The sequence below is a fragment of the Chrysochloris asiatica genome, unplaced genomic scaffold (genome assembly GCF_000296735.1).
Source record: "Chrysochloris asiatica unplaced genomic scaffold, ChrAsi1.0 scaffold00312, whole genome shotgun sequence".
Lineage (NCBI taxonomy): Eukaryota > Metazoa > Chordata > Mammalia > Afrosoricida > Chrysochloridae > Chrysochloris > Chrysochloris asiatica.
The window spans coordinates 1759790-1784119 of NW_006408830.1; the positions used below are offsets into that span (position 1 = coordinate 1759790).

At 51.1% G+C, this 24330-nt stretch overlaps 1 protein-coding gene across 7 annotated transcripts in view; it reads left to right on the forward strand.

The window, feature by feature from the left end:
- Positions 1–24330, forward strand: part of DNM2 (dynamin 2) — a 94511-nt gene that overhangs the window by 43440 nt on the left and 26741 nt on the right. For all 7 annotated transcript variants that reach the window (XM_006875118.1, XM_006875114.1, XM_006875116.1 and 4 more), the window contains exons 3-8: positions 10788–10937; positions 12011–12214; positions 15748–15846; positions 17599–17759; positions 20169–20311; positions 23504–23639. In XM_006875118.1, coding sequence (XP_006875180.1) covers positions 10788–10937; positions 12011–12214; positions 15748–15846; positions 17599–17759; positions 20169–20311; positions 23504–23639 — 893 coding nt within the window. The remainder of the gene's footprint in view (positions 1–10787; positions 10938–12010; positions 12215–15747; positions 15847–17598; positions 17760–20168; positions 20312–23503; positions 23640–24330) is intronic.

Sequence of the window (24330 nt, forward strand, 5' to 3'; positions counted from 1 at the left end):
AGTGCCATTGAGTTGGTTCCGACTCTTGGTGGCCCTGTGTAGGGTTTCTGAGGAACAGGTGTGGGTTTGAACTGCTGACCTTGCTGTTCACAGTTCAGAGCTGATCCTACAGCGCCACATTAAGACTCCATACATTTATATAGAGAGTATACGTATATGGAGTGTGGCCCTGTAAGACAAGAACTGGACTGTTAACTGCAAGTAACTCCAACGTTGGTGGTTCAACCCCACCAGTTGCTGCTCGGAAACCCTATACAGGGTCGTCATGAGTCTTATTGAACTTGTCAAGGATTTCACTTGACTTGGATCCACAACCAATGGATTTAACAACAACAAGTAAGTTTATGTGGGTTTTTTTTTCCAAAGATGATCTCTCAGAACCTGGGTGAGGAGATACAGAGAGGTCTGTCTTAGTATCTAGTGCTACAATAACAGAAATAACCTCTAATGAGTGGCTTTAGCAAGAGAATTGATTGTCTCACAGCATAGAGGCATGTTGTTGTTTGTTGGTGATAAGTGCTATCTAGTCAGTTCTGGCTCATAGTGACCCTGTATAGGGTGTCTGAGGAATGGCTGTGAATTTGAACCATCAAGCTTGCAGTTAGCAGTCTAGTTAGTCATGGTGCCAGTTCTAGGGAAAGGTCTTCTCTCTCTGTTGGCTCTAGGGCAAGAGACTTGTCTATTTTGAGCTTTTCCTAGGAGATCGTCATGTGGCTTAGCAGCTCTGTTCCCCCAGATCAGCCAGCTCCCTTGTTTGTTTAATCTCTTTTCTATCTCAGAAGAGATTGACCCCCCACTTCACTAATCCTGTCATTAATATAAGATCATCAGTCAATGTGAGGAGGTCTCTGACCTTCTCTGACTTCACAAGGGAAGGAGAAAGACTCAGGGTCTTAGTATGACAACCCAAGTCAAGGCAGACGTGCCTCCACCCTCTAACCTTTTTACCACTTCTGACACCTGCGGTCCCTCCTGTGGTACACTGTACTTCTCTCTGCTGGTCCACTAGCTGCTTGCAGTGGTCACACAGAACTCCCAAACAATCCTCACAATTATGGGGTTCCCTAGAGATGTAACAGGTTACAGTTCAGGATCAGAACACTTACTCGGGAGACTATTACAAAGTGCTTTCAGCCCTGCCAATTTATGTGCCCGGAGGCGCCTCGCTCCACCAGTGAGCCTTGGCCCAAAGACACTCAACTCTAGTTCCGAGTGTTGACAAACCGAGCGTCCCAACAAGTGCCTGGTGGACTCCACCGACAAGCCTCCTAGCTGAAGGCTCTTAGCTCCCACCACCTGGGCTCCCACCGAGGGCCTGGTGGACTCCACCGGCAGGCCTCCTAGCTGAAGGCTCTCAGCTCCCACCGCCTGGGCTCCCACCAAGGACCTGGTGGACTCCACCGGCAGGCCTCCTAGCTGAAGGCGCTGAGCTCCCACCACCTGGGCTCTATCTCTCACTGGTGTTTCGCTGCTGCTGCTGCTCCTGTCGGTCTGCAGCCGCTTGCCACCATCTCCACTGTCACAGCTTGCTGTTGTCTGTGTCATGGAGACTCACTGCAAGGATCTCGGGTCTAAAGGGTGCTGCTCTCCACTCGTGCCTCCTCTTTCTTGGTACTAGTGAGGCCCCGGTCCTTCTCAGGGGCGGGGGGCGCTCATTTTAAGCTTAATGTGATTGCTAAGCTGACCAATCCCCTTGTTAGGGTTCCTTACACCCTTTTAAAAGGGTGCCACAGACCTTGTTTATATTATTAGAAAGCTATTCAAGCCCCTTGTTGTTGTTGTTAAGTGCCGTCAAGTCGGTTCCAACCCATAGCGACCCTGTACAGGGTGTCCAAGGCTGTAAATCTTTATGGGAGTAGAAAGCCTCATCTTTCTCCCATGGAGCGGCTGGTAGTTTCGAACTGTTGACCTTAAAGTTTGCAGCCCAATTTGTAACCACTACGCTACCAGAGCCCCTTACTGGGTCACAAATGTCTCACATTTGCTCCTACCCACTCACAGTTGGAGTCCTGGTGTGGTGTTGTGGGTTGATGTGCTGGACTGCAAGCAAGGTTATTTTGAACCACAACAAGGTCAGCAGTTCATGCTCACCAGCTGCTCCTCAGAAACCCTATACAGGGTCACTATGAGTCGGAATAAACTCAACAGCACTTAAGAACTCACAACTAGACCAATAAACAACATCATGATAAATGGAGAAAAGACTGAACTTGTCAAGGATTTCAATTTACTTGGATTCACAATCGGTGCTCAGGGAAGCAGCAGTCAAGAAATCAAATGATGTATCGCATTGGGCAAATATGCTGCAGAAGACCTCTTAAAAGTGTGAAAAAGCAAAGGTGTCACTTTGAGGACTAAGGTGCATGTGACCCAAGCCATGGTACTTTCAGTCTCCCCATATGTGTGTGAAAGCTCAACAGTGAATAAGGATGACCAGAAAAGACTTGATGTATTTTGAATTACGGTGTTGGCAAAGAGTAGTGAAAATACAATGGACTGATAGGAGAAACAAACAATTTTGTCTTGGAAGAAGTAAAGCCAGAATGCTCCTTAGAAGTGAGAATGATGAGACTTCGTCTCACACACTTTCGACGTGTTATCAAGAAGGGACCAATCCTTGGAGAAGAACCTGCTTGGTAAAGCAGAGGGTCAGTGACCAAGTCAATGGCCCTCAGTGAGCTGGTTTGACACAGTAGCTGCAACAGTGGGCACAAACAGAGCAGGGATGACACAGGACCAGGCTGTGTTTTGTTCTGTTGTTTTTCGGGGTCCCTGTGAGTTGGAACCCAACAACATCAGTAACAGCCTACTCATTTGACAGGAGTGACAGATTGTGGTTAGAAAACTACTAAGACCTCCAGCACCACACAGCCCATTCCCAAGTGAGCTAGATTATAACCATGCTTGGGAGGGGGTGGGGACACAGTTCAGTCCCGCTGTCAAATACACTGCTTCAGGTGAATGTGCCTGCTTTATGCCAGGCCTTGGTGGAACGCCAGGGAGGCAGTGTGAACACACCATACAATTCCCATCTTCCCTGAGCCCTGGCCCAGTGGGGGCAGGAAACATGATGCTGTGGTCGTATTAAGATGGCATAGCACAGGCACTTGTGGGAGAGGATGGGCCTTAGCCCTCCTTTGGGACAGGGCCCAAAGAGAACGTTCTAGATAGAGGCAACAACAAAAAGTGTGAGGGGCGGAGGGTGGTGAGGCTGGTTTGATAGGGCCTTTTTGGTATGGCAAGGGCTTCAGGCCATGGGGAACTATGAGTAGAGTAGCGTGTCGGTTGGGACGTCAGAGACCAGCACAGCTCTGAGTCTGGATGGCTTGTGGAGCAGGGGCCAGGCAGGGCCTGCAGTGTGACAGGAAAACTGAGGTTGGCATGGTGCCAGATGAGCCGTGATGGGGCACCCCACTGATGGGGAGGAGGGGAGGGAGTAATTGCTGCAGCTGTAGGATTCTGGGTGCTAGACAGGGTTTGGAGCTCCAGAGATGAGAATTTCACTGAGCCAGGCTCTACCTCTTCTTCACTGAGGACCTTGGACAAGCAGCTTCCCTCTCTGCGTCAGTTTCTTCATCCGTAAAACAGAAGCTAGTGGCATCCTTCTCATAGTGGTGGTACTCATGCGACTGTGGCATGGGTGCTTCTTCCTATGTGGGTCCCGGGGTCCACAGACATGCAAGATCCATGATGTGTGGCCTCACCCCTCCTGGCTGAGTCCTGAGATGCCAAATATCATGTGACTTCTCCTTGATCAAACTGGTAGCGGTGAACCATTACTTTTAACCGACTTAGTTTAAAAATTACTTAAGACTACAGTTAGCAGGAAGTTGGGCCTGTGGGTGAACCCTGCCCCTCCTTGGGCACCACCCCTGGGCCTCATCCACCCTGGCTGTGGAGGACTGTAAGGAATGTGGACGGTACCGGGATCCTTTGCCCTCCGTGCCTGGTCTTGTGTTTCCAGAAAACAGGATTTCAGAATCTGCCACCAAGTCTTTGCTCACATTCAAATCACGTATAGTCTCCTCTTCCAGGCCCAGTGGCCCTGCCTTCCGAGTTCATACTGGCCTCTGAGTTCATCCTGACCCTCAAGTTGGAAGCGCTATGCCCCTGCCCCCTTTAACACTGTTCCTCTTCACTTACCTGGTGACCCTTCCTCAGAGCCCTCCCTGACTACACACCCACCTGCTCGCTCACTGCCTTGCTGCCCATCTTCTTCCACAGCACTGGTCATGTGACTTCATCGTTAATTTCTTAATGGCCTTTCTCCTTCCCTGAGAATGTCAGTACCACACACACAGAGACGTTAAGCTGCTTTGCCCACTGATCTGCCCCCAATGCGTAGTGTAGGGTCTGGCACACAGAAGGTGCTTAATTAAGCTTCAGCTGAGTGCCTGACGTGACTTCAAGGGTACCCGCTGCAAGACGGCTTCCAGGCAGGTAGCAGGCAGGATTGTCACTGTTGACCCTGTGAGCTGGCCGTGTGGACTCCACAGCACTGAAGCTTGGTGCTGGGCCTCATCTGACTCTTCAGGTGTCCCTAGAAGGCTGCTAACTTCTCAGGGTCAGGCCGTTGGCACACAAGGAAGCAACCCCTGGACAGACAGGCTGTATTGCCCATAGACCATGGCTCAGAGTTCTTGTAGGTTAGGCTGGTACTGGCCAAGTGTCAGCCTGGGGTCGTTAGCTTCCCAGTGGCAGCTTGTCTTGACCTGGGAGCTACTTGAGACTAGTCTCATATCTGAGGGAACTTGAAGGCCAGACGAGCGTGGGAAATGCCCTGTACTGCACTCCCTTCTCCGTCTGCCAGAGGCTCTGGAAAGGACTGTAAGAACACAGCCTGTTGAACTGTAACGGGACCCACGTTTCCTGAAGCATTGGAGCCATTCATCCTGCCTGTCCTGTCCAGCCAATTGTTGGTGCCGGCTCTCTGCCCAGAGTCAGCCTGGTGGGTCTGCTCTGCTTCTGTGGCACTGCGCCCAGTCACTAGAGGTCCAGGGCAGACTCCTACTGCGGAGTGGTAAGATCCCAGGGTGCTGTGCGCAGCTGACTTCACGCCAGCACTGTGGGACTAGAGTGCATTCCTCTAGTGGCCCCAGCCTAGATTTCTGTGGGGTCCTGTTTTATTTGTGGGGGAACTAAGGCACTAACCGAAGGGCCAACCCATCTGAGTGTGGCCAGACTGATGGAGCCCTCCCACCCGCTTCATCCTCCCCATCACTTCCAGAATCATGTAGCAATGTCTGACTTGCCTGCTCGAAGCTTGAAGGGCCAGACTGAAGGTGGTTTCCTGAGAGAACTTTAGACAATTCAGAATGCTTTATAAAAGACCGGCAGGCACTTGCCTGTTTGCTTTGGGGTTGGGGAGGGCCATTCCTGCAGCATGCCTCACAGAGCCATTCACAACAAACAGGATTCAAAGACTTGGTGGATGCCAGGCCTGAGGGGGCTGCATGCAGCCTTTTAAAGCGTTGAAGAGCAAAGGTGTCAGCTTGAAGACTAAGATGCGCCTGACCCAAGCCATGGTATTTTCAATAACCTCATATGCATGTGAAAGCTGGACAGTGAATAAGGAAGACGGAAGAAGAATTGATGCTTTTGAGTTATGGTGTTGGAGGAGAATGTTGAAAGTGCCATGGGCTGCCACAGGAACCAACAGATCTGTGTTGGAAGAAGTGCAGCCAGAGTGCTCCTTGGAATCCAGGATGGCCAGACTTCATCTCTCATACTTCGGATATGTTGTCAGGAGGGACCAGTCGCTGGAGAAGGACATCATGTTTAGTAAGGTGGAGGGTTAGAGAAAAAGAGGGAGATCCCCAGCAAGATGGATTGTCAGAGTGGCAGCATTGATGGACTCAAGCTTGGCAACAATTGTTAGGTTGGCCAAGGATCGGGCAGCGTTTTGTTCTGTTGTGTATAATAAATACGGTCACTATGACTTGGTACCGACTTGATGGCACCTAACAAGTACAGCATTCATGCAGTAGGCCCCAGTGGAGGGCAGTGAACATACGACACAGTTTCCTGCTCTTGGGGGCTCTCCTGGGAGTTGAGGGAGCTTGGCAGTGAGCAGGGGGATTGAGAACCTGGGGTCTATCCGGAGAGAGTGCGGGTCCATGGCCAGGGCTCAGGGGGTCAGTGTAGGTCTTTCTGAGGAGAGTGTTTAGAGCCGAGACCTGAAGGAAGCCCGGGAGAGAGCCAAGGCCAGAACGGTTGTCTAGAAAAACCTGCCTTTGTAGGCACAGAGTGCACGTTTAATGAAGGGCCAAGGGCAGCTGGCCAGCTCCAGGTTGGCTGTGGAGCGGAGCAACAGCTTGTTTGAGGCTTTTGTCCAATGGACAGTGCCTTCTGAGGGGGGCCTGGGCTGCGGGGATGCAGGGAAGGCTTCCTGTGAGCCTCCCAGGGAAGTCAGCTGATGTGCGGTTCTGGGAATTGTAGTTCAGGCTGGGGAGGAGGGGTGAGAAGATAGCACAGCAGCAGAGGTCTGGACTCGGGTCAGAGCCAGAGAACGACACCAAACCCAAGCGGCTGTGGTTGGAAAGCAATGGCAATGGACAACAGAAGGGTTGGGCTTGGAGGGCCAGGGTTGGTGGTCTGCCTTTGCCCTGGTCCCAGAGATGAGCATCCTGTGTGGTGTGTTAGTCTACTCTCCTGTCTTTTCTGCTCCTAGGGCAGCATGTGCTAACCAAAAACTTTGTGGACACTGGTCCAGGTGACCACCTCCCACCACTGCCCAGGGCTCTCCAGAACCAGCCCTTCTACAAAGCTGTTGCTTTTCCAGGAGCCATGAGTCTGGTTGCCCTGGTGGCACCCAGGCAGCGTCTGTCAGGAAGAGCTGACTCTGCATGTGGGTGTGTGCCACTGTGGAGACGCAGCGGTGCTGTCCTGTGTCTGACGGATCTGGCTTTGCCGTCTGTGGATAGGGTTTGGAAGCTGGGACCTCCCTTCCCATCTGGTGCTGCAGCTGTGGGTGGGCTGGGCTCAGGCCTGTGGTCATGAAAGCCATTGGCTTCAGGTTTTTACTCCCACCTCCACCCTCATGAGGAAGCTGAAGGAAGTATGGGGGGGGAGGGGTGTCAGCCCCTTAGCCAGCCTACCAGGCAGCCTGGCTACCGAGGCACTGGCCTCACCTTGCCCTCATTCCCACCCCCTTCGAGCAACCTGAGGACATGGGTTGTTGTTAAGCGCCATCGAGTCGATTCTGACCCATAGTGACCCTGTTAGGGTTTCCAAGGAGCAGCTGGTGAGCTTGAACCACCAGCCTTGCAGCCTAAATGATTTTGCAATCTGATGCATTAGCCCACAGCACCACACCAGGATATTGTTGTTGTTATGTGCCGTGGAGTTGGTTCCGACTCATAGCGACCCTGTACAGGATTTCCGAGGCTGTAAATCTTTACGGGAGCAGAAAGCCTCATCTTTCTCCCACGGAACAGCTGGTAGTTTTGAACTGCTGACCTTGCTGTTTGCAGCCTGATTCGTAACTACTACGCTACCAGAGACATAGGTAGAAGTTGTCATTTCAGAAGGATGGACCAGTCCAGCGCTTGTTTGCCTCCACCATCTTGGTGTCCTCAGGGGCCATTTGGAGGCAGGGGTGGGGTGGGGGGGGGGGAGGATGCTGGACAGCCAGGTTGGAAGTAGGGGAGGTCTTTCTGGGTTCTGGTACTTCCAGGACACCTACCCTTCTCTGCTTTGCCCCACTCTGGTGCCAAAAATGGGACCCAGCTGACCTGGCTTCCTGCTTGCTCCTCCCCATCCCAGGACCCACTCAGGATTGGCCTGGCCCTTGTTGGTCAGGAAGTGCTTTGGGAGGGAAAGGGGGAAGCAGGTAGTGTTTGGGGAGTTGAGCCACCTCAACAAAGTGGACCCAGGGGCCATATCCCTTTTCTGCTGCAGTCGCTCTGTGCACACAGTTATTGAGGCCTTCCTGTGTGCTGGGCCCTGGGGACACAGGTATCTTAGCCTGTCTGGTGGTGATAAGTACTTCTGGGAAAAGGCAGGCAGGGGAGGCTGTGGCAGGTCTGGGCTGGGTCCTGTGCCATTTGGGGAATGTCCCTGGCCAGGTCCCACCCTGATGGTTGCAGTGTGGCTGTGGCTCCCCTTATGCAGCCCTGAGAAATAGGCTCTATTGTGGCTCCTGTTTTACAGATCAGAAAACTGAGGCCTGGCTGGTGAGGGGGGTGGGGGTGGGGTGCTCTGAATATGGAGACTGAGCTCATAGTGCCCCCAGTATGTTGCTATTACATGTTAGGTTCTCGGTGGCCACAATGGGTGACCTGACTGATGGGGAGGAGACCCCAGATGTAGGATGGAGTGTTTGGGCAGGGTGCAATCAGGGAAGCTCCTTGAAAGAGGCAGTAGTCAGCATGGAGGTGGGAGAGGGGCAGGTTCATAGGCCTGCTGGAAAGAGGGCCCATATTCCGGCCCCCAGCCCCTTTTCCATTCCATGCCCCCCTCTCCATTCCTTGAAGAGGGGTTATCTGTCACTGGGGCCTCAAGCTGGAAGAGAGTCGATATTGGCTGTGCGGGTAGGGGTCTGCTCCATTTTCAGTGGCTGCTGCAATAAGGTGGTTGAATGTTTGCTCCTATCCCTCTGGAAGGCCAGAGCGTGGCTGCCCTTGGGAACTGGGTCAGCTGACAGCGGGGGTGGGGGTGGGGGTGGGGAGTTTAGGCCTCTGGAGTTCTGACAAGCTGGCATCCTCTTGGCCCCTGTTTCTGGCAGTCAGTGCCCCTGCTTGAGGCAGTGGTTCAGAGAGAAGAGCCTCTGGTGGCCTCAGAGTCAGCTACCCGTCTGGCTTGAGTCACCTCCTTGAGTCAGATTATCCAAGTTCCAGACCCCAGCCCCTCCACTGTTAAGCCCTAGCTTGGTGTCTATGCCTCAGTTTCCTCATTTGTGAAACCAGGATCCTGGCAGCGTCAGTTGTCCAGGTGGCTCTGAGGAGCACATGGGACCACATGCAGGGCCGGTGAGCGAGGCCAGAGTATTGTCCGTAGGTTAAGTTATGGTGAAGGGACAGCAGACAAGCTCATCCTCACTGTTTTCTGCCTGTTTGCATTGCCGGGCGGAGTTTCGACCTCCCAGCCTTCCTGCACTGGCAGGGGTTCAGCTCCATCCTCGTGTATGTAGGAGCCCTGGCAGTGTAGTGGTTTACATGTTGTATTGCTAACCGAAAGGTCAGCAGTTCCAATTCACTAGCAGCTCTACCTGAGAAAGATGAGGTTTTCTGCTCCTGTAAAGATTGATAGCCCCGTAAACCCCATACAGGGTCACTCTAAGTCAGAACCGCAGCAGTGTGCATAGGCACCCTGGTGATGTGTTGACTTAAGCATTGGGCTACTAAACAGAAGATCAGCAGTTCAAATCCACTAACTGCTCTTCAGGAGAAAAATGGGGCAGTCTGCTTTCATAACAATTGGCAGCCTCAGAAACCCTATGGGGCAGTTCTCCTCTCTCCTATAGGATGGCCGTGATTGGGAATCGATTCATAGCAGTGGGGTGTGTCTCTGCTGTGATTGAAGCAGCCTGGTGGACAGTGAGGCCATCTCCAGCGCTTCCTTTTTTTAGTCATTTGACATGCACATCTATGTACATCTCTGCGGGCCAGCAGGACGCCCACCCCATTCATCTTTAGCCTTAATCCACCTTAGAGGCTGGAAGGTCCCACAAAAACATAAACACCCAGAAATGCGGAGTTCTTGCAGGGTACACACCACTGCCGTTCTGGGGGAATGATTCTTGTATTTCCCTTGTCACCTCTGCATGCCTGCGCTGAGCTTTCTGTAGCTTGGGGACAGAACCAGCCTGCTTCTGAGGCCCCTAATTTGTTCTCTGTTCATCTTGGCATCAAGAAGACTTTTAAATCCCCCGATCTGAGAATTCGTAAAGAGGCCTCTTCAATCCACTCAGTTCTTTCTAGAAAGCATTTATCCTGTGAGGGGTTCACGTATGCCCAGAATATCCAGGAGAAGAAGGGACAGTGAGGATAGCAATTGCTTCTCCATCCCTCACCAGGGGTAGCGGATTGCTAAAGGGGAAGGAATAAATGAGTCCTGTAGAGATCTTGGTGAACTGAACACCCACCCTGAAGGCTCCCGATTCAGCTAGGACAGCGGCTTCTGACCCTTTTGACCTTAACTCCACAGTTTGGAAGGTTTTGCTGTGTGACCTAGGACTGGCTCATGTACAGTACTAGAGCAGAGCTCCCTCAGATGCCCTTTCCCTGGTTCTGGGTGATGCCTTTTCTATTCTGTTCACTTAAGGGAGCCCTGATGGCACAGTAGTTAAGCATTCAGCTGCTAACTGAAAGATTCGGCAGTTCAAACCCACCTTATCGCTCTGGCGAGAAAAATGTGACAGTCCTCTTCTGTAAAGGGGGCAGTTCTCCTCTGTCTGACCGGGTTGCTGTGAGTCAGCGGATTTATTCTGTTCATTAGTAAAAGAATAAAGAACTAAATACTGGTCACAGCTCACCTACTGGGTGTTTTGGGAGCCCTGATGTGTCATTTGCAGAGCTCTACAACAACATTAGAATGCAGGTTCCTGGGGGCCTGGCTCTTGGCTGATTTTGTTTCTGTGGAACCTGGAATGTGCTGGGGCAGTAGCAGCGCCTTTCAAATACTTGTTAAGTGACTGACTGCACTGTTCCCCAAATTCCCAGGGTGTCTACCACTGACTGACTCTGTATCCTCTGCTCGACAGAGACAGCGCTCTTGTCCCTGCTCATCTGTGCGCCACCAGCAAAGAGAATGCGTTCTGATTTTGAGGATTGTTCTTCCCTTTTCAGAATATGCCGAATTTCTGCACTGCAAGTCCAAAAAGTTTACAGACTTTGATGAAGTCCGGCAGGAGATCGAAGCAGAGACTGACAGGGCCACGGGGACCAACAAAGGCATCTCCCCAGTACCCATCAACCTGCGGGTCTACTCGCCACACGGTAGGCAGCAAGGGCGCAGACTGTGCTAGTCTTGGGTAGGATGCAACTCCCTCTCACAGAGACTGCGTTCCCTCCTGTTATCCTCACCCACACCCCGCCCTCTTGAGCAGTATCACACCACTTTAGATAAGCAGGTGGTACAGGGAATTTGATCTCGGCTTTCAGAAAATCCCACCAGACTAGGAAGACTTGAGAGTCATGTGGGTTGTGGTAACTGGCCCTCTTTTAAGAGGCAGTTAACACTTAGCTCTCAGGCCATGGTGACCACATGGTGACATAGGCCAGAGATAGCTAGGGCTTCCAATGCTTCAGAAGAAACTGGTAAGCTAGATGTCCACCCAGAACATCACCCTGATGTTAACACTATGTGAGGTTAATTAACACAATAGTTGGGGGTCATGGCACGAATTGTAAACTCCAGCCACGCTTCGGAATATTCCAACATTTTATGACAAGATGGTCTGTACACCCTGCCCTCAATCTTACAAATAGTATTTCTTGTTCTTAAGATAAGGCCATATTATGCATATCTAAGCAATAATGAGTATGGTGGTGGTATGCAGTGGAGTCAGTTCTGACTCATAGAGACCTTGTGTAGGGTTTCCCAGACTTTAAATCTTTACAGGAGCAGAAAGCCTCAACTTTCTCCTGTGTAACTGCTAGTAGTTTCAAACTACTGATCTTGAGGTTACGAGGTTACCAGCTCAATTCATAACCACTACGCTGGCAGAGCTCCTAATAATGAGTATATGCATTTTGTGTATGTATTCCCCTGCCTTTTACTCAAATTGTAGCATAACATAAAGCTGTATGAATAGATCTCAGAGTGTTCATAATCAGTAAGTAAACAATATTTTCTTTCTGTTCTTCATGGAACTTATTTACTTATTTAGACTAATTCCAGTCTGTAAACACAAATGTCCTGATTTTACAACTTGGCACCATTTGAGTAGAGCCAGCCCCATGGTGGGGTGTGTCTGTAGGAGGACTGAGGGGCTGCATTGGGCTGCCACTGGGTTGTGTGGGCTTCAGAGCTCCTGGCCCTGATGAGCTCCCTCCTTCTCCCCCTGCAGTGCTGAACCTCACCCTCATTGACCTTCCGGGCATCACCAAGGTGCCCGTGGGGGACCAGCCTCCAGACATCGAGTACCAGATCAGGGAAATGATCCTGACTTTCATCAGCCGGGAGAGCACACTGATCCTCGCCGTCACCCCAGCCAACATGGACCTGGCCAACTCAGACGCTCTCAAAATGGCCAAGGAGGTTGACCCCCAAGGTAACCACTGAGCCCCAGGGCCACATGCCTCCCTCTCCCAGGTGCCTCTGAGCATGCAGGCTTGCCCCGAATCCCTGCTTTCCAGTTACTGGTAATCCTCTTTGGCACTCCCCCCCCCCCTTTGGAAAAAGCCTCCTGGGACACTCCCTGAGGACCTGCGGTGCTGGTGGGCATGTGAGCATCTCTCCTGGCCCTGATGGTACATAGGGGGCTAGTTCAGGGAGTGAGCAGAGGCCACGCGTCATAACTCACAGGTGTGAGGTCCCCCTCCGAGGCTCGGATTCCAGCTCACAGAATGGGAACAGCAGTGGTGGGCAGTGGGGCGGTTGTGAGGGCTAGAAATTTTCCAGAAACTGTTCCAGGCAGGGTTGAAAACAGAGACTTCTCAGAGGCAGATAAAGTAACAAATGAATGGGGCAAGTGGGGGTGGGTGAAGCGTAGGGACTGTGGCTTCCCCAGCTAAGGGCATACAGGGTCAAACTTCTGAAGAGGCCATTTACTGAGTAAATGTTGCTTACGCACCTGCTGTGTACCTGACTCTGTTTGGGCCCTGAGGCTCCAGCTACCCTTGCTGTCTGGAAGCTGATTTTCCAGTAGAGGAGACAGTTCAACAAGGAAGTAAGCAAGTGAGATCATTTCAGATAATGGTGGGTGTTGCAAGTTTCTTCTCAGCCAGTTGGGGCTTTTAAGCTACTGTGCTGTACACTGACCTACAGTAAGTCCCCGGATTATGATGTCCCACTTATATTTGCCCTTTAAAAAAAAAAAAGAAAGAAACACAAAAAGCCAAGCCCACTGTCATCCTGGAATCCTGATGTGGCGCTGTAGGGTAAACACTACACTGCAAGGTTGATTTGAACTGCATGGTTGGTGATTCAGACTCACCAACCGCTCCTAAGAAACTCTATACAGAAGGGGTGGGGGTGGGTGTTTCTGCCAAAATTTATAACATCATTCATGGGCCATACAAAATTATCCGCTTCAGAATTAGCCTGCTATATTTGGTCGTACATTTAATTCACTCACCCCTAATGTGGTGGCTGGCAACCTGGTGTGGCGCTGTGGGTTAATACACAGGACAGCAAAGTCAATTTGAACCACAAGGTTGGCGGTTCAAGCTCACCAGCCGCTCCACGGAAATCCTTAAAGAGTCTCTATGGGTCAGATTCAATAGCACTTAATAAAAACAAGTATTGTGGCTGGAATTGCAGTTGCCTTGGAGAGCCAGACCAAATGATTTCGGGGGCTTTATATGGCCCACGGGTCAGATGTTCCCCAACCCTGTTATACAGGGTTGTTATGAATCAGAACTGACTCAACAGTACTTAACACCAATAACACTGCCATCCAGTCAATTCCAACTCACAGCGACCCCACACTGAGGGCAGAGTGGAATAGTGCTCTCAAGTTTGGCATGACATAAATCTTCATGGGAGCAGACAGCCTCATCTTTCTCCTGAGAAGCCGCTGTTGGGTTTGAACTACTGCCATTTTGAGCAGCCGTCTAAAGCACAACCCACTCCACCCCTAGGGCTCCTTACTTGACCTTTGTTGGTGTTGAGCGCCATCAAGTGGGTGCTGAATCACAGCATCTCTGTCTAGGGTTTCTAAGGAGCAGCCGGTGGGTCTGAACTGTTGACCTTGGAGTTGGCAGTCCAGTGCTATTCCTACAGCGCCATACCAAGACTCACTTGCTCTTAATGTTACGTGAATTGGTCCTCCCTTGAATAACCTTTATTCAACAAATTTTTCAACACAGTCACCTTCACTTGCTGCAGGTAGAGCTTTTAAATCTTGAAAAGGCATCGAGCTTTCTCTTGCACTGAAGTAAGGCTACCTAAGAACCGTGTGCACCCGTTCTAACTTACGTACACATTCAAGTTAATGATACACTTTAGGAAGGGCTCTTACTCATAACCTGGGGGCTGCCTTGTTGTTGTTGTTAATGGCCGTCAAGTTGGTTCCAAGTCATAGCGACCCAGTATAGGGTTTCTAGGAGCTGCTGGTGAGTTTGAACTGCCAGCCTTGCAGTTCAAACCAACGTTGAGGTCGAGTGCTTATCCTATGGTGTCACATGCCCTCTGCTGGGGCTCTGGAGTACTTTGAAGTGGTGCTGGGCACATTGCCAAGGGCCAGTAGACTCTGTGGCTCAGGTCCCCCAGTTTGCCAGCCCCAGGTCAGTTTATGGGGTGTTTAGTGAAGAGTGACAGCTGGTGGCTTTTCCCTCGCTGAGTACGACCACTTTACAGCCCAGGACTGTGTGCCTTTGTCCACAGAGCTACCCAATGCTGTGCTTCTCCCAGAGGTGCTGCCCTGCCCTGCCCACAGCCTCCCAGTCCTCTTCTCCACTGTCATCTCCTGGGCGGGGCTGCAGTGACCCCAGGGCCATCCATGCAGCCAAGCATCATTTGTGACCTGGATGCTGGCATTCTTTATCTTTAAAACACAAAAGCTTTCTACTTTAAAGAGTGTTAGTGATTATTGCCCATGTTGTCACGTACATAACCTAAACAAACGACAGTTCCCGTCTCCAACAGGGATGCAGCACAGGCCACACTGGGGAAACAGTCTGCCCGAGTTTTTCCTGGCACAGAAACTCACCTAAATCCAGAGTGCCCTTCCTGTTTCACACCATAGCAACAGTGTGAACAGTGCCATGTAATCTCTGTTGTCACCCACCAGGCAGCCTTTGTTCTTGGACATCTGGGTGGGTTATGATTTTTCATCATTTCCAAGAGAGGTGAAGGCCCCTAGGACTTGCCACCCCAGCCATATCCTCTAGCTCACTCTACCTCGTCCTGTCCTAGTGGGTGGGAGCTCCGTAGGTGGCTGCTGCTGCTGCTGTTATGTGCCGTGGAGTCGGTTCTGATTCATAGCCACCCTGTACAGGGCCTCGTCTTTCTCCTGTGGAGCAGCTGGTAGTTTCGAACTGCTGACTCTGAGGTTAGCAGTCCGATTCGTATCCACTACGCTACCAGAGCTCCTTGTAGGCGGTTGTAGTTGAGGCCGATTTACACTGTCATCACAGAGGCTGAGAAAAGAAAGCACAGCTATTCCCCCCTTAGTACCCAAGTGAACTGACGCCCCAACACACACTCACATACACACACACACAGCTGGCACAGAAGTGACTCTCGGGCAGCAGCAGTGACTGTTGATCTGGTGTGGAGCTAAGCTCTGACCCTCTCTTTGACTCGGGGTGGCTTGGAGAGAGGAGGGATTGGATGGGATGCTTCCAGAGTAGAATTTTTGCTGTTCAGGTGAGAGAAAACCACTAGACTCCAGTGCTGCAGGCCTGTCCACATGTATGTTGTGCCTTTTCATGCTGGTCAGAGAGGATAAGAGTCACAGCTGTGACCTGGGATTTGAGTTTCGATGCGGTCCCCCCATCCCAGCCTGGAGTAGCAAGTCCAATCAGTCAGTGATATCACTAATGCTGAGACGGTGGCCACTTGTCCAGTGGGAAACTGGGGACCAGGGAGGTGGCCAGTGTTCTTTTCTCTTGGTGCCTTCTGACATTTGGACTCTTTCAGGCCTGCGGACCATCGGTGTTATCACGAAGCTCGACCTGATGGACGAAGGCACCGATGCCAGAGACATCCTAGAGAATAAACTCCTTCCCTTGAGAAGAGGTGAGGCTGGGTGCGGGCGAGGGGTGGGGAGCATGGGCTGGGCCTGGGCAGTCAGAGAGCTGGTGCTCTTGCCATTTTGGAAAACAGCATTTGTTTTTGTCATTCTCCTGACTAAGATGTGGCAGGAGTCTCGGGATGCACACGTGGACACGCAGGCCGTCGTCCCCTGTTTCGCACTGCCCAGAGCTTACTGCCTGGACAGTAGGTTACAGATGCTGCTCATGTTTTCCTCTTATGATCAGAGTCTCTTTCTTCTGATTTCTATGCACTGGTCTTCAATTGCACAGTTAACACCTGCTCATTTTTGGAACATTAGAAAGCTAACCTACAGAAAAAAACAAAAAACCCTGAAAACCGACCCTCCTGTCTTCCCCAAGAGAGCCCCTGGTAGGGATTTGTGGCACTCCTTCCTGGCAGCTTTTACCAGGAGTTTGAACTTGGATTCATCAGCATACTTAGCCTTCCATGATGAGAATTCTCCGAAATCATGAGTTTTGAGACATCCAGCCTCGAAGGATCCTACTACCCAGCTTGAATGGCTGGCAGCACACGACCAGTCTTCATCCTCCAGCCTGTGGCCTCTCCTAATTATTGTGATATTCTTCTTGAGGGTTTTCAACATAAATTTTAGGCATCAGCTTGTTTTTACACACTGATACTTGAACTTTTCTAATAGTTACCCCATCTGCGCCCTGTGTTTTTCTTACACTGTTTATTTGTGGAAGAAACCAGATCCTATCTGATCTCTATAACATCCTGCATTTGGGACCTGGCCAATGGCGGTTCCCTCTACCTGGGTAATTAGATCCAGACGGGAGGCCTGATTAAATTCATTCATTTACAACAATGACCAGAGCAAACATTTGTTGAGTATCTGCTCTGTACCAGGCACCGTTCTCAGCTGTTGATATGTAGGAATTCATTTCATCCTGGCAGCAGTTCACTGAGGTCTGTTCCCATCCCCATTGTATGAAGGAAGAAACTGAGGCAGCTTTGGCTCACAAAGCCAGAAAGTGGCAGAGCTGGTTTTAATCTGGCTCTGGGCTACTTGGCGACCTGCTTTTCTGTTTGCTTTAGTAGAATGTCAGAATGTTTCCCCATGAGAGATTAATAAGTATTCTTTAAGAAGACTTCACACATGGCGGCCTGCAGGTCCCCTGCCCTCTGCCCACCACCAAGAGTTGCTGGCTGCCCCCTTATGGTTTAGAGTAGAATTGTGCTCTGTAAGGTTTTCAAGGCTGTGACCTCAGGAGCCTGGGTGGTACTGTGGGTTAGGTGTTGGGTTGCTAATTACAAGGTCGGCGGTTCAAATTTACTAACCACTGGAAAGAACGAACAGGCGGGCTGCTTCCATAAAGACTGATTGATAGTCTTGGGAAACCTCTGTAGGTTCGCTCTGAGTCAGAAGTGAGTCGATGCCAGTGGGTCTGGTTTGGGGTTGTATCTAGGAGCCCTGGTGGCACAGTGCTTAGCTGCTAACTGTGAAAGTTTAGTGGTTGGAACCCACCAACTGCTTCTTAGGAGAAAGATGAGGCAGTCAGCTTCTGCAAAGATGTCAGCCTTGGAAAGGCTCTTGGGACAGTGGGAGCTGTTCTGCAGCGGCACTGTGAGGCGGAATCGTCAGGACAGCAGTGGTTTACTTTGGTGGTTCTGTTCTCGCTGAGTGTCGCATTGCTGTTTGTAGCCCGGTCTGTGAGTGGCTTAAGGGGCACAGGCATGGCCCTGCCTCCACCTGACCCTGTCTCCCCACAGGCTATATCGGTGTGGTAAACCGCAGCCAAAAGGACATCGAGGGCAGGAAGGACATCCGCGCGGCCATGGCAGCCGAGAGGAAGTTCTTCCTTTCCCACCCTGCCTACCGTCACATGGCCGACCGCATGGGCACCCCACACCTGCAGAAGGCTCTGAATCAGGTACGGGAGTCGGGGCGTCGCACTTTGCACAACACCGGTGATTCCAATGGTTCTGTCTCACACTAGGATGATGCTTGCTTTATCAAAATGGATTCAGTCCACATTTATTACTCACATGACAAATGCCCTTGATTCCGAGTTGGGGGAGAGTGCATATTACCGTGACGTTATTAACATTGTTACTTAATTGCCATTGGAATGGTCACTCACATTCTACGCAGTTTGCATACAGTCCCTTGTGTTGGTGGCCTGGTTAAAGAACATCATGCTCGCACCAGCCAGAGTAGCCTACAGCACAGACAGCAGCTAAGTGAGGGCACTTTGGAGATCGACCCATGATGGGTCTGGGGCCTAGCCATTTCGGGTCCCTGCTTCCTCAGCCTGGTGTTGGGAGTCAGCAAGAATGCAGCTGGTAATTAGAGCTTAGTTCATCTGCTTCACGAAATGCAGCAAGTACCAAATGCTGGCACCTTCTGGTACTTCATTCAACCAAACTGTACTCGAAGGTATACAGTGAGGTGCCCCTGTCTGCTCCTACCTCTTATCCACAGGGAAGCACTGTTCTTAGTTACTAGAAATAAAATCAAGAAGCACTTTCAAGAGTCACGTTTCTCCCTTTTGTGCCATTAGCAGCCACACAGCCCTGCTTCCGCCCCTTGGTTTTCTAGCAGCAGAAGGAACTAGTGCGCCAGCTCTGCAGCGAAACACGCCCAGCTTTTCTGAGTAGCTGGATGATATTCCCTGAGCAAACAGGCTCTCGTTCCTTTACACAGTCTTTGTTTTGAGGGGCAGCAGAATGGTTCCTAAGGAGCCCTAGTTGACATTTGGCTGCCAACCACAAGGTCAGCACTTCAAACCCACCAGATGCTCGTCACAAGAAAGATGAGGAGGCTATCTGCTCCCATAAAGATTTACAGCCTCTGAAACCCAAAGGGGGCAGTTCTCTGCTGTCCTCGGGAGTAGCTATGAGTCAGAGACAATGGTTCCTGTTCAGTCCAAGGCTGCAGCTAGTATCGTCCTGCTCTTGTGCTCTTTCCACCGTCAGGTCAAAGCCCTCACCGGGAACTGGGTCGTGAAACCAGAAGTCACTCCTCTTGCCCTTCACAGGAGTCTTCCCTGTCTCCCGTGCTGTCAAGAGCCGGGGCGAGGCCCATGTACCCCTCACTATGTCCAGGAAGGTGGCAGGGCCCCAGAGCGGCCTTCAAGGATTTATGCACTTGGTGGGCACTAGGGGGACACAGTGGGCAGTGAGTGAGCCTGGCTCTGCTCTCAGAGAAGCATGTTTCTGATGGGGAGACAGTTGTGAAACAGCCTCCAGATGAATGAATGCCCAGTCCAGGGCTGGGTAGTCATAGGGACTGAGTCACCCAGGGTCTGCCTAGGAGACGTTGTTGTTGTTGTTGTTAAGTGCCATCGAATCATAGCGACCCTGTATAGAGTTTGCAAGGAGCAGCTGGTGAGTTTGAGCCGCTGACTTTGTGCCGACAGTGCCACACCAGGACTCGTGCAAGCGGAGGGAAGTGAAGGCCCCCTTTTAGTGGCTGAGGCCCTTGTCGTAGAGAGAGCTGCAGGCCACAGTCCAACTGTCTGCACAGGAGCCTGGAGCGGCTCAGTTCACTCTGCCAGACCTGGGTTCAAATTCCACCATCTCTAGGAGCAGCGCTTTGTAACTCTTAGTTTCCTCTTGAGTTGAATGGGGCTGGTGATACCGCTCTGGGACATGAGCATAGACCCATAGACCCATGCAGTTTTCCCATAGGAAGGATCCCTGACAAGCAGCCCTTTACCTCCATCCAGTTTTATTTTTCATACTGGCGCTGTGGGTTCATGTGCCTGGACCGCAAGGTCGGTTTGAACCACAAAGGTTGGCGGTTCAAGCTCGCCAGCCGCTCCTCCGAAACCTTATACAGGGTCGCTATGAGTCAGAACCAACTCGACAGCACTTACAACAGCCGTTAATAATATGTGCAACACACAGTGTTGTAGCACATAATTTGCTGATGTTATATATTCTCATGTCCACAAATCAAGATCAGATTTATAAAGATGCTGATAAGAGGAAATAATAATAATAAACAAACATTCAAAGCAAATAAGGCATTCGACTTCACATCAGAACCCACTTAGGATGGAGGCATTGGAATGGAACTCCTTCATCCAGTCCAGGACTATCTGTGTAGCCAGCCTTCTGTTCCCCTTTCTCCCTTCCTTCCTCCCTGGTGCTTCCTGGCCTGGCTATATGGGTGCTTACATGCTTCCCCTGAGGGTGATTTGCCCTGCTTCCTAAGGACCCATGGCTGCTCCAGGTCCTCGCTCTGTGGACAGTGCTGAGCCCTTGTCCGTTTCCCAGGTGGAACCTGCACCTCCCCAGCCTCCTGCTTGCACTGACCTCTGGCCCCTCTCTCGCAGCAACTGACCAACCACATCCGGGAATCGCTGCCAACCCTGCGGAGCAAACTGCAGAGCCAGTTGCTGTCGCTGGAGAAGGAGGTGGAGGAGTACAAGAACTTCCGACCCGACGACCCCACTCGCAAAACCAAAGCCCTTCTGCAGTACGTGTGCCACCCCACCCAGCCTGGTTCTCCAGGGCCACTGTTGGCCACCCCCTGGCTTCCACTCAGTCGCAGTCATCCACTTAGTCAACAAAGTGTGTCGAGACCCTCATTTAGCAAGAGGACCATGCCAGTGGGGGAGGCAGATACCCATCCCTGTCCTCGGGGGGCCTCTGCTAGGGATTGGGACAGAAGATAGTGAGCAGCAACATTTATTGTGTTTGCAGTGGTGAAATCCACAGTTGAACAGGGGCTATATGTGCCAGAGTGGGAGGGCAGGCAGGGAGGGCCTCACTAAGTTAAGGGGCAGCCGAGAACCTGAGGGGGATGAGGGAGAGGGCTTCACGGTCCTGAGAGGGGAGTCCACTGTGACTGAAGGAAGGGATTTGGGGGTGTGGGGAGGCGGAGCAAAAGGAAGTGACAGGACAGGTGTGGAGCTTGTGTGAAGAGGTGATTTGACTCCTAGGGAGGGCGGTGCAGGGGGAGTGTGGCCTGGTTCAAATGTGCACAGACATCCGCTGGCTGCTTCAGGGAGGATAGTCCAGGGATAGAGGCAGGAGAGGCCCTGTGTCAACCTCCAGGCTTTCCTAGCATTTTCCTTGGATAAACACTGGACTGCTAACCACAAGGTTGGCAGTTGTAACCCACAAGTGGCTTTGTAGGATGAGATGAGGCCAGCTTCAGAAAGTCTGTACAGGATCGCTGTGAGTCAGAGTAGGCTCAATGGCAATATGGTTTTTTGGTTTGGGTGTAGTGCCAAGGAGCCCTGGTAGTGCTATGGGTTAACCATTGGTTTGCTAACCAGCCATAAGGTTGGCGGTTCAAACCCACCAGCTGCTCCTCTGGGAAAAGATGACGCCATTTGCCCTCATAAAGGTTAACAGTCTCAGAAACCCTAATGGGCAGTCGGCTTGGTTCTAGGAGTCAGAATCAACTCGATGGCACTGGGGTACTGGGGTTTTTGGTTTGGGGTGGTGCAGATGCTAGTCAAAAGGGTAGATGTTTGAAGCCACCCAGAGGTGACTTGGATAGAGTTCTGGAGATCAACTGAACAATCCGCTGTCAGAAGCGCTAGTGTAGTCCTGTTCTGCTCTGACACCTGGGGTTGCCGGGAGCCAAAGTTGACTCGATGGGACTGCTTGGATTACATGCTACAAACTTTCAAGAATGCAGAGACTGTCTGTGAAAATTATCCATCTCCCCCACACCTGGGCTCCTCGCTTTACGAGATGTCTTGTCTAGCAGACAGTTCCATTTCCAGCCTTCGGTGTCTGGTGGCCACTAGGTGTATCGGAGTGTATTCATTTAGCCTGGTGTGGATAGACAACATTCAGCTACCTTGTGCTTCACTGGAGTCGGCCTTGTGTGTTTGTGTGTGAGCATTCCTGTAGGACAGTCTCCTAGAAGTGGGATCACTGCATCCAGGCGCCTGTTCCTCTATGCCTGGGCAAATCCATGTTCTCCAGAGAGACCTTGTAATTGTTCTGCTCACCTGTCAAGGCTCCCAGGAAGCCTTTATTATGATGGATTCTTCAGTATCTGACTTTGTTCCAACCCAGCATAGCTTAGGACTGTGTTAGGATGCTGCTGTACACCACCTCCGTCGTCTGTAAACTTGGTCCCGTGGCTATAATGCCCACTCCACCAGCCCACTGCCACCAAACTGATTCAGGCTCACAGAGTAGAACAGCTCCACAGTGTTTCTGAGGCTGCGAATCTTTCCAAGAGCAGACTGACTCATCTTTCTTCTAAGGAGTAACTGGTGGGTTTGAACCACTGACCTTGAAGTGAGCAGCCCAGTGCTTAACCCACTGCACCACCAGGGCCCTTCTGTCATTTCAAGGCCCCTGGCAGGCTCTTTTCACAGGCAGAGTATCTGGGAGCAGTTTTCTGAGCAGCTTTCCTCCCTGAACTCTTGGGCTTTGCCCCCCCGGGTGTCTCTCTTTGTGGAAGAGGCACCAGGAATGTATGTTCATAACATGTGTGATTGTGGCTGCAGACTTAGCTCCAGTCATTGCTACTGGTCATTCACTTGGGGTTAGCCGGCCTGCCCCGCACAGGCGAGGGCACTCTGTGAGCACAGCCCCACTGGCTCCGGCTCTGCACTCCCCTCCCTTTGCCTACATCTCAGCCCTGAGAGCCCTGCTGGGCCCTGCTGTGGTGAGGCACCTCTCCACTTGACCTGGCTTAACTCTATTCCAAGTGCAACGTTCACGTAGGCCCTTTGTCTCTCCCAGACGAAATCGAGTTATGTCCACCCTCTTCTCTCCGTTGGCCAAGAGCTCCTTGGGATTTGAGCTGCCTTTCCTGCTCCGTGGGGCTGGGACAAAGAATTTCTTTGCTGGGTGGGTCACCCAGCAGCACACTGGCATCAGCTTTCCTGGGACTTTTCTCTGCTGAAAACCTGGTCCCACCAGCTAAACCCACAGAATCCTGGGAGTTGCTGAAGAATCTGGGGGGAGGAAATGAGGAAATGACTGAGGCCAAAATGCTGAAGACATCCAAAGTGACTAACCAGCATTGTGAGATACTTTTTAAGGCCATGCTTTTTTCTAATACCACATGTGTTATTACCACATTTTGTCAATCATGTGAACATTTAAAAACCAAAAAACAATCTAAACTTCTCAAATCAGGAAGCATCTAGTCTTAGAACTCATAGGCCAAGTTCTTCCTGTTCTGACTGTAGGAAATCACAGTACACTTCACAATCAGTGACTTCTCGAGTAGAGACAGTGAAATATGGAAATTCCTTGGAGCCCCACTCTGACCTCCTGTGTAGGTGTTGTTACGAGCAACCCACTTCATAGACAAGGAGCCCATCAACAGTGCATCTGAGCCAAAGGGGCCAGTCCCAAACATTTAAAATTCCTCCCTCTCCGTGGGGTGATGGTAGGTATGGTCTTAGAGGAAGGAGCTCTAGGTTGGGAAACCTGTCTAGGGTGGCAGAGGGAGCCACTGAATCAGAGAGATGGCCCTCTCCCTCAGGGAAAGTATTGCTAGCTGTGTAAAATAGGGAGTAAGAAAAGACCTACATCCCTCCCATGACCAGACTTGAGGCAAGTGTTGGCCATAGGAGGCCCTTGTGTTTGTGTTTATTTGGACATGCACACGTTTTAGGAAACGCCTTGCCAGGTGATGTCTGAGCTGTGCTGGAACCTCTTTGATGGCTGGTGTTCCTTCTCTTCATAGGATGGTCCAGCAGTTTGGGGTGGACTTTGAGAAGAGGATTGAGGGCTCAGGCGACCAGGTGGACACGCTGGAGCTCTCCGGGGGTGCCCGTATCAATCGCATCTTCCATGAGCGGTTTCCCTTCGAGCTGGTGAAGGTAGTGTCACCAGGGCTGGGTCACACAGTCTCTTTCCAGACCACACAACATCAAGCTCCCACTTTCAGGTCTGAGCCTGCTGGCAGCACTCAGCCTGGGGCAGGTGTCTCTGCTGCAGATGTCCTTCCCAGAGTTGGGAAGTTCCAGGTGTCCACAGAGCTGAGTGAGGCTTCCTTTTTTCCCTCTCACAGAATTGAGGTGAACTATATGGGAAGATGTCCCCAGTGTATTGTTGCAGGGAGGAAGCACCTAGGTGACACATATGATGTCCTCACACAGTGTTACACATATAGATGATACGTCTCACATACAAGATCACGTGTATGTTATGAACACATACCTGCAAGCTTATTCAAAGTCTCTCTCTCCAGGTGCCACTGGGATTTAGGGTTTTCTTTTTCCTCCTTTCTTCTGATTTTTTCAGTGTTCTGCATTTTTTACAATGAACAATCTCCTTTTTTAAAAATAAAATTAAAGGGAGAGAAACAACCACACTCTTCACCCCTCCGGACAATACCTTTTAGCACCTGTGTGTGTGTCCTTTCAGGATTGTTTCAGTATTGCTGGGGATGTGCACAGCCCATGAGTCCTAATTTCTGTGGACATAAGTATTTTTTTAGGTAGTTATGGTTCAGTGGTAGAATTCTTTCTTACCCTGTGAGAAACTTGGGTTCCACTTCCGGCCAGTGCA